This window comes from Lytechinus variegatus, chromosome 14 (genome assembly GCF_018143015.1).
Source record: "Lytechinus variegatus isolate NC3 chromosome 14, Lvar_3.0, whole genome shotgun sequence".
Classification (NCBI taxonomy): domain Eukaryota; kingdom Metazoa; phylum Echinodermata; class Echinoidea; order Temnopleuroida; family Toxopneustidae; genus Lytechinus; species Lytechinus variegatus.
Genome location: NC_054753.1, coordinates 6,823,695 through 6,834,104, shown reverse-complemented (window position 1 = coordinate 6,834,104; position 10,410 = coordinate 6,823,695). Strand labels below are relative to the sequence as shown.

The 10,410-nt window shown below is 39.1% G+C and overlaps 1 protein-coding gene across 1 annotated transcript; it reads left to right on the top strand.

The window, feature by feature from the left end:
* Positions 1-4,173: 4,173 nt before the first annotated feature.
* On the top strand, positions 4,174-8,960 carry LOC121427759 (hyaluronidase-like). The gene is made up of 3 exons (XM_041624308.1): positions 4,174-4,661; positions 6,822-7,397; positions 8,168-8,960. The coding sequence occupies exons 1-3, from the start codon at positions 4,233-4,235 to the stop codon at positions 8,507-8,509; spliced, it is 1,347 nt and encodes a 448-aa protein (XP_041480242.1). The 5' UTR covers positions 4,174-4,232; the 3' UTR covers positions 8,510-8,960.
* Positions 8,961-10,410: the final 1,450 nt, after the last annotated feature.

Below are 10,410 nucleotides of genomic sequence, written 5' to 3'. Positions count from 1 at the left end.
ACCAGGCGCATCAGGCTTGCGTTTCCGTAGAATGGAACCTGTGTAAAATCTCTTCCTTCCTACGTGTTTCCGGGAACTCCATTGTGTCATTAAGTGGCAAATGTTGGCAGATCCTCAGGTTAAAAAAATAAAATGTGTCCACAGCCCGTCAGAATCAAACCTTGAAGTATTCCACATTTTATTCCTTTTGGAAGTTTGAATATAAAAGAGGAAAATCGGATATTTAAAGCAACAAAAAATAAAATTTGGATGTAAAATAACATTTGAAAATAAACAGTATAGGATATTCTTTAAATCTTGGGCGGTATGCAAATATGAAGTGGATGACGTCGCACACTCATCACTTCGTTTACGTATTGTTTGAAAAAAAATGAATAATTTGGAATTTGATAAATAAAGAGGCGTTTAGTACATCACAATGAATTATACTCACTAATTAGGGGATACAGCCTCGTAAGTCTGGCGCTAGGGCAAAATGAATTTTCGAAATATTTCTATTTCCAAATATCTATTTCGTCAAATAAAATATGGATTTTCATTATGAATGTCATCCATAACCTTTTAAGTTTTTCAATGATTTTGATAACAATATCTGTGTCATGCATTCAAAACTTTTGATCGATCCTTAGACCTACTATTATGTTCCCATATCTTTGCGAATTTAATTCTATTCCGGAGAAGAATTAGTATCTAAATAGGCCTAGTAGAATTATTGGTAGGTTGCATGTGACAATACAATTTCTGTTTAAAAAATGAGAAACAGGCAGAGGTTAGGCTAATGAATATAATAACATTATTCATATCGCTCTCCAAGTTCATCAATACAATTTCACTCCGATTCTGTGATTGGTGCAGGAAAATTGAAGCCGAATTAAAAGCATCTGTATGTCGAGGAAACTGATCCATGGTCACTAGCGTACCTACGGGGGGGCAGGGGCACTCTGCCTCCCCCCTGACGATTCAAAACCCATGCAAAGGACGTATCCCTGCCTCCCTGACGAGCTAGAAAGACGTTTTTGCCCCCCCCCCGCCCCTGACGAGCTTGAAGACCTTTTTTTTTGCTTGTCAAGTTTTGGGCGGCGGGTTTTGCCCCCCCCCCCTCCCGTGGAAAAACCTATAGGTACCCCACTGTCCGTGGTGAATTGTTTTGTTTGTTGGTTTCTTCAAGGATGAACCTAGCCATATAACCATTCGAGCTTTTAAAAAAAGATTTGAGCTTCTACACATAATAATCAACAAAGAGACCGACAAGAGATGTCGTAGAAACGTGTCTGCTACTACAAACCAGACCGGTAAAGCGCCATATTATGCTGCTTTCCTCCCGCGACATTAATTTTGCTCCGTTCTTATTATCTTAGAGGGCATAGGGTTAGAGTTAAGATTGTGATAGAGTTTTTCCTGTTCCGAATAATGTAAAGAGAAGGATTGGAGTTTATGTTTTGCTAATTAACATGCATATTTTCCATCGGAGCAAATGTCATGGAACCCTCGATAATGTTTAGGTGTATTTACGAAGAGTCCGAGAATTTAGAGACGTACGGGATCTATAAATCTTTACGAAGAATCTGAAAACTGCTCGAGACCAAGAAGACTGATTAGAGAGGTAAAGTAGACGAGAACGTACAGACGTATTTACGAAGAGTCCGAGATTAACCCCTTTCCTAGTGAGAGCCGATCGAAGTGGAGTTCCGGAGTCCAGGAGGAGTTATTCCACTGACTTTGGAGGGCAATGTGAAAATTCTGAGATTAGTTCGATCCGGATTCAAAGCGGAGTACTCAACCCACTTCGAGAAGAGGGTTACAAACTGAGTTACTCCGCACCGGAAATGCGGTATGCGCTTATCGCTGTGATTCGGCCCGATTCGGCCACACGTATGGCGCGAACTCGCTTGGAAACCATGGCAACGACTGCGGATACACCGATCAACTCTACCCGGAGTGATCCGGAGTAACTCCACTTCGCCTTCTAGAGACGTACGGGATCTTTAAATCTTTACGATGAATCTGAAAACTGCTCGAGACCATCATACTGTTTGGAGAGGTAAAGTAGATGAGAACGTACAGACGTCTTCACGAAGAGTACGTTCGAGACTCTACAACGTACAAAATACGTCTCTAACTACAGTTCGAGACCAAGGAGTCTGCTTAGCATGCAGATTTTCCATCAGTGCAATTATCGCCGAAGCAAATGTCATGAATACCTCGATAATGTATAGACGTCTTCACGAAGAATCCAAGACTCTACGACGTACCAAATACGTGACTAACTCTTCTATTACGATGAATCTAAAAACAGTTAGAGACTAAGGAGACTGCTTAGCATGCAGATTTCAGGCGCGGATCCAGGAGGGGGCCGAGCCGGCCCCGCCCCCCTATTTTTTGACAACCTGCAGAAAAAAGTGTACTCTTTATCTTGTTAGAAACTACGAAAAGCAAGAAGAAAAGAAAGAAAGAGCTATTATACCCATGGTGTGTAATTTACAGCCTCGTATTGGCCGGCCCGACCCCGAAAGGAAGCAAGAAAATGATGAGGGGAAGAATTGGAAAATAGAATTTATATTAAAAACATTCGCTCGCGTTCGCATTGCCTGTGTAATAAATCCCATTCAAGAGGATTAAATGGCACTTCATATATCCAGTTCTGAAATCAAGCTTTCATTATTTTGTTTGATTTACACAAATTGTTATATCAAAATTTTCAGCTCGCGCTGCGCGCTCGCATTGTTTTATTTGTGTGATACCTATCCTCTTTGGAAATTCTTTCCAAAATTTGTCAAAATGCTCCTGTATCATGTCAGTATATCAAAAAATTAAGCTCGTGCTTCGCGCTTGCATTTGATTGTTTGAGACACACAAGCTTTTTTCTTTAATTTTAAATAAAAACGAGCTTAGACCGTCCAGTTTTCAGGTCGGAATATCACTCTCATTAATTGGCGATACTTGTATCCTCTTCATTAATCACTAAAAACAGTCCTAATTGAGTCCCTTAATTATCACGTTACTGTAATAAAATTTCGGCTCGCGCTTCGCGCTCGCATTGTTTAGTTGGATACTTATCTTTGTTCATGATTATAAAAACTGCTCAGAATCTTCAGTTATAATCACATAAAATATTAAAGAATTTTTTGCTCGCGCTCGCATTATACATTAAGACCACATGAGATACAAAATTATCTTTTTTATAACAATAAAAACTAACATATACTTAAAACTTCAGTGTTTAGTTATGACTACCCCCTGATAAACCAACAAAAAATAGAATTATGGCGGCCAATCGAGAAAAAATGTTGCTGAAAGTATTTTTCGCCCCCCCCCCCCATAGGCCAAAGCTGGATCTGCCCCTGGATTTTAATTAAAAGCAATTAAGGGAATCTTTCTTAACAATCCGGCCCGATATCCCGGTGGGGTCACTCAATATGACTTGGGGACCGCATGACCGTTACCAAAATCGCGGGAAAAGGGGTAAATTTCACGTAACGTCCGCGGACAGAACACTCCTCGAAGTAGTGAAAATAGGGGTGCTCACCGTCCTCGATCTGATGGAAATAGGGGTCAGGAAAAAGGGAGAACGATCACGGGAAGTAAAATCCGTCGCCGAGTCACCAGCCGCAGGGGGCTCGCTCATCATGCTCTGTATCGTTATGTGGACGAATCTATTTATTTTTACAAAGAATTCTACTTTCTTTTTTTTCAAGAAAAACAAAGTTCTTTTGGATTATTGTATCAGTATGACATGGCTCTTGGTCATCTGTAAGGACTGAGCACTCTGACGCCTGTGCTCCAATTTCCTCTAGTGAGGAAAGGGTATAAATGCCCTGTCCTTGAAATATGGTAAATAGGGGTAAGTTTGCGAAATGGGCAAAAGTGTCCTTACAATCTTATAATTAGGGGTGTTTCAAGGTACCATTTTACCGCAAATTTGTCCTTGTTTTGCGTGAAAATAGGGGGGTAAATTTCGCAAAATGTCCTTGAAATTGACTGCAATAGGGGGTTACGTGCATTTGTGGTAACGGTCATACGTGTCCCCCTCTGCGGGTGAGTGACCCCACCGGGCCCGATGTCTAGTCGATGTAAATGACCATCAATCACTATGGCTGAAAGAACATGACGAGAGCCATCTAGCGTTGGGTGAAGGAGTGATCGTGAGTGCACGAGTGGGCGTGTTTACTTTTTGTGGTGTCACGTGAAGTTTCCTGAGAACTGAGAGTCAGATCAATCAACATTCGTTGAAAATGCCTGGAAATTATTTTAGCTTTGTTTGCCAGCTTCTTCTCATTTGTTGTCACTTCAAGCCGTTCTTCTGTTCAATCAACAGAGATATAACATCCAACTCGCGCTTGTTGCTAAATGAATATCACGGCAAAAACAATCACCTGGAAAGTTACGACCGAGTTCGGAACTATCTCCCCGGCACTGCCGGCGGCGGAGCCACGCGAAGCTCCGGTGGTGAAGAAAACATTTTCCGTGCGATATGGAACGTGCCGAATTATTGCGAGGAACGAGCTGGCGTGAAGCTGCCACTGAGTGACTATGGTATAGAATTTAATGACGATGGAGGATGGGACTCAGGAAATGTTATCTCTTTGCTTGGTGGCGAACTGGGATATTACCCCTATGTGAACAGAGTGGATGGACGATTCATTAATGGAGGTCTTCCACAGGTTTGTCAACTTCCTTGTTTTCAATCAGTCAATTTTTGGCATGATCATGGACATGGCTAGCCAGGAGGCTTTTACTATATTATAGTAAAAATCATTTTGTAGGCTTACTCTCAGTTAAGCCAGGTCTTCCTTCTCATTCACCCACACGAAGGACACCAAAACCTGAAACTTTCACCCCCGAGATTTCTTTTTAGAAGGAAAGTAGAAATCTTGGGGATGAAAGTTTCAGGTTTTGGCATCCTTCGTGTTACTGAACAAGAAGGAAGACCTGGCTTCATTGAGAGGAAGGCTTTGTTAGTAAATGATTTTTACTCTCAAGAAGCCTCCTGGCTAATCATTGCATGGCCATGGTTCCAGCAAAATGATAAAATCTAACTTTGCTTTTATACATGTAGATCAAGACCAATTATAATATAATGCTATTTTAAAATAATCAGATCTATCCATTGTATGCTCTGGACTCTGGGGCCCGTTTCTCAACACCTGGACAAGTTAGTCATATCTTTATCCACCAACCACGGAGTTAGTTCCAATCTTACTAAACCCGTTTCTCGAAAGGCTTCCTAACTGAAGTACCTTGATATCGATATTATCGGTAAAAAGAGCAGACGAGACGTAGCCTTAGTCACAAACTAGCATAATTTTCAAAAAGAAAAATTATAACAAAATTGCAAATATTGTGATGAATTGGGAATTTCATCTTTTAAGAATAATAGCACAGGTATAATATGCACTATACATACTTAGACCATGAAGACTTGAGCATTCAATTGCTGAGAAAATGGAATTATGAATAATTGATCTCGTGACTAAAAAATCACATGTGGACGTTGAGATGGGTACCCCCGGGATATCCAATTTTAATAGTTTACGAAAGTAAAACCATTACGGTTTTCCTTGTAAAATGATGATAATTATGCGGTATTTTACGATTCCAAAAATCATCAAAATATAGTTTAACAATTTTCTTTTAAATCTTAGATACTGAAACTTACTATTTGACGAATTCTATGCATAAATTAGAGATAGAATTTATCAAAGCGTTAGTTCGGGTCTGAAAACGACAAATACGAGTCCATTTATGGATGGCCTGACGTGGTAGAATTTTTATCGGTTAGATTATTTTACTATTTCAAAATGAATGGTTTTGTGGCGTTTTACCAACAGTTTTCATAGTTACTTTGTATTACAATGATCATTGAATGCATTATCCCACTTATTTTGGGATGTAATTTCAACCTCTATGATTGATTACGTAAGATTATAATTTTCACATTTCTAAGCACTTTTGCATGTCATAGTCTACCCACGTGATGCCACTACGTCATCAAGAAAGAAGTTATGACAGGTACGAAGGTGTCATAAATATTTAGTGAGGTTGTTGTACCCGATCTTGGTAAAGAGGGCTTCGTGAAACGGTTAGCGGACAAGTAGCTCACTATCTCCGATTTAGTCAAGAAGTTAGACTTATGACGGTGTTGAGAAACGGGCCCCTGGTGGTAAAATGGTCCTCCTGCATGTAAAACTAAAAAGTAAGACTCAAAGCTTCAGTCTGTTGCGAACTTCTGTTCTATTTTCTGAGCGACAATTTTTGAGCATCTTGATGTATGTATAATAAGGGGACCCCCATGTCTGTGCACCAAAAGTTTTAACTTATGAAATAAATAAATATGAATTTCTTCTTTAATATTCCACAAACATTTTCAGTTAATTATGTTCATTATTATGTAAGTGTGTGAAAAATCTCATTGTAAAAATGATATACAATTTTCTCAGAAAGAAACCCTTGCTCCATCATTTTCGGAACAAAAAAAATGATGCCCCATGTCTGTGCACCCATTCACTAACCCGCTAATCAGGGATTTCGATTAGAAAGGCTGCATTTTGAGACTGTCATATATCTCATTCAATATTTTTCTACCGTTTTGAGTTAGATTTTTAACTAATATCTGTCTACATATGTATGTAATTGCAAGTGTAAATGTGTTGGTCATTGTATGTCTTATTTTTGAATCGCGCAGATAGGCGTATGTGCAGACCTCTACAATGGGGATGGTAATAAACAAATGGCAAAGATTCTTGAAAAAAATTTCCCCGAAAAGATGGTCTATGCATGCTGTGATGTGACTATCATAAACCTTGTCTTATTTATTTTTTCAGCTTGGTAACATAACAGCTCATCTGGAGAAGGCTGCCGACGACATTCAGTCTATGATACCAGACCCTGACTACAATGGCTTCTGCGTGATCGACTGGGAGAGTTGGTACCCGCAGTGGGCCTCTAACGAACCTCGGTACAGGACCTACTCCATAGAACACGTTCGCCGACTCCATCCAACATGGGACAATCTCACCGTGGACACCGTCGCAGAGCTTGAATGGACGCAGGGTGCCAAGCTTTTCTTCGAGAGCACGCTGAAACTCGGCAAGGCCATGCGTCCCAAGGCTCTGTGGGGATTCTACCATTATCCATACTGTAACGTGATTCCAAACACCACGACATGTAATCCCCCTGGGCCCGAACGCAACAATGAGATCATGTGGTTCTTCAATGAAACAACGTGTCTCTATCCAAGTATCTACTTGATATCTAAATATTCCGGCAGTTATGCGTCGTCTGTTAGGGGAAGACTGGCAGAAGCGTTCAGAGTGAGAGATTTATCGAGTGATCCAAAAGGCCCCATCATGAGCTACACAAGGTTCAACTACACTGATACTCATTACTTCTTCACGTTGGTGAGTACTTGATTGAAATTAATAGACCCTATGCATATGTATGATGTCTTAATAGCGCCCTCCCTCAGAGGATATAGGAATGCACATAATTAAGTTGTCAGAGATGCACCACCTGCAGGTCACTGACACATGCAAGGCAATGGCTTCAGCCTCTTAAAGATGGCGGCGCGATGAAGTCAATGCATTTTGGTCTATACTGTCCTCAGAAGGGCTCGTGGGGGATTTTGAGATTGGTCTTGGAAAAAAATAATGTTCAGTATTTCATGTTAAGCTAATTTTAGAGACTACACTTTTGTCTCGCCTCTGTAGCAGATTGGGAGTGTGGGTGCCGCTTTTACGGCGGCAGAGAAGTGAAATTTCCTGATAAATCTAGGTATTTAAATTACTTTCTTACATGTAGCTTACAAAGAAAACCTTTGTCTGACAACTTATTATTGATTCGTAGAACTAAAGTGGTTACTATTTTTATATTATTATGGGGAAATAAAGAAGATTAGAATGGATTTAAAGCAGAAATCACAAATGGACAATGTGAAATAAAAGTATTATGAAACAGTACTACAATGATAAATTTCTAATATTTGGCTCAAATTTTAAGTGGCAATCTTCTGTCATTGTCAGGAATTTGCAATCGTGGAGAAACATATGATTAGCTTTGATATATAATTCAATCTTTTATTAGTCTGTAAGATTTCATTTATGTTATTAATGTTTCTGTTTTTAAAGTAAAGGTAACACTCGCCGTCATAATTTTCATATGACATTTGCAGGAAGATTTGAACAACACCATTCTCACGTCGGCCGAGTTCGGGACCAACGGTGTCGTCTTGTGGGGGGACAACTACGATTGCAAGGTTGGCTCCTGCCAGGAGCTTCGACAGTACATCATCGATGCTCTCGGACCTACCGTGGTCTTGGCCAGAGAGGGTGCTACGGCCTGTAGCAAGAGGGTGTGCTCTGGACAGGGTAGGTGTGTCGGTGACATACTGACCTGCAGCAAAGGCGATGATCGGCAGAGCAGGAAGATAAGCCCAGAGAAGTCTGGAGTGTGCTCCTGCAGATGTTTTGTTGGATGGCAAGGGTATGATTGTAGCACTAAAGCAAAATATTAACCCATTGTCGGCAGGAGCCAAGTGATCCTTGTACAAAGTGGGTGATTTTTAGTTCAGTGTTGACCTTTTGGTGTTTGTGCTAGGTAAATGTTTACACAAATATAACACCAAACATAAAAAGAAGATGGTCCTGAAAAGTCACTCACTGGTTGTTGAAATGTCAATGTGATCTGGATCAGTTTTACCAAGTCTGAATAAGTTTCAGAGCTAGAGGAAGCAATCCAAATTTCAACACCAAGGCCAACACTGGACTTGAAATAACCCATTGTATTGGAATCACTGGATTCAGTAGTTAAAAGGTTAACCCATTGTCTACTGGAACCAAGTTTGAAATTGTGTTTTTCCCCCTTATGATATTTTGGAGGATTAATCTAACAAAATGTGCCCTATTGACTATTGGTTTTAAAGGAAACCAAAACCCAAGAAGAGGAGCAATCTTATTGGAAAGAGTAAAATGAGAGGAACAATTTAAAAAAAGTTTCATCAAAATCGGTTATGAAATAAGCAAGTTATGGACGATTAAAAAGTCTTGTTGTACTTACTATGTGGATCCTCAAATTGGCAAACGTGCTTCAAAATGGCGGATTTTGTGGACAACTCTCTATTTGTTTTGTACACATATTTTCAGATTTTCCCCTTTATTTTACATATTTCACATTATCTCCTCCTGACCTTGACATATATGGTGTGGATTATATTTTCCCATGACATATGTTGTGCTCAGAAGGAGGCAAGCTGCAATTTGAAAGATAATGAGGAAAATATGAAAATTTGTGTACAAAACAAATGGAGAGTTGTCCACAAAATCAGCCATTTTGAAGCACGTTTGCCAATTTGAGGATGCCCATAGAAAGTACAACAAGAGTTTTCAAACTCCTATAACTTGCTTATTTCATAACCGATTTTGATGAAACTTTTTTAAATTGTTCCTCTCATTGTACTCTTTCCAAAAAGATTACTTCTCTTCTTGGGTTTTGGTTTCCTTTAATAAATGTCTTTATAAGGACCAAATTGCTGAGGAGCTGTTGTACCTAAATATTGAAATATTTGGAGAAAATGTCATGAAAAGTAGAACTTGGCAGTGTTACATGTAGCATTGGCAACCATATAATGTCTGAAAACATTCTATCTAGAGAAATGTTTCTAGCCAAAAGAAAATTGCCACTGGTGTTATAACCCAAAAAGAAGGAGTTTCTTTTCTGAGCTCTCTTCAAAATGTCTGAATTTTTAGACATCTGTTGTTGACAGCCCTCCGGGAAAATCACAATCATAACTTGTAAGCTGCAACCTTGGGGTGTAAGTGGATTAATTTGGATAATCCTGTATTTTTAGGATATTGTTTGGTACTAGGTTTTTGGTTTCACTTTCCTTTGTGGCCAGAGGTCTAAAATTGTGGGGTTTTTTAATGTATTTTACTTGTGGTAGTCGGCACTAATGTTTATATCTATGAAATTCATGATAATTTTAGAGCTCATGCTCATTGTATGTCTTGTGCATTTTTTAATACAGGGTAGAGTTTTGTTTTTTGTTTCCAACCAAAGTTTTATGCATTAAAGTCTTATATGCCAGTATTTGAAAAGTCTTTCTTTTTAAATTGTACTGAACTTCAATTCATGTTTTATTTGTTATTGTTCATATTGATGAAAAAATAACAAGGAAGAAAGAAAAGTCAAATTCTTGCAGACAGTTTCAAGATATCTTTGACTGAAAAAAATAATTTGTTAATTCTTCAGGGAGGTGGATATGACACATAGGCTCATATTTTAAAGTCAGAGTTTAAATTAAACTCCAGTCTAAAGATGTTTTAACTATGGATAGCCAATAGTGTCAAAAGTCTTAAACATTACTGATTCAATTTAACAAATATTTGGAGATCAATGCATTTCTAACTGGTCAGGAAC

Excerpts from the sequence above, each read along its gene's own strand:
- LOC121427759 (XM_041624308.1), top strand. The coding sequence starts at position 4,233 with ATGCCTGGAAATTATTTTAGCTTTGTTTGCCAGCTTCTTCTCATTTGT. Across the intron at positions 4,662-6,821 it reads TTAATGGAGGTCTTCCACAG|CTTGGTAACATAACAGCTCA; the intron begins GTTTGTCAACTT and ends TTATTTTTTCAG. Across the intron at positions 7,398-8,167 it reads CTCATTACTTCTTCACGTTG|GAAGATTTGAACAACACCAT; the intron begins GTGAGTACTTGA and ends TGACATTTGCAG.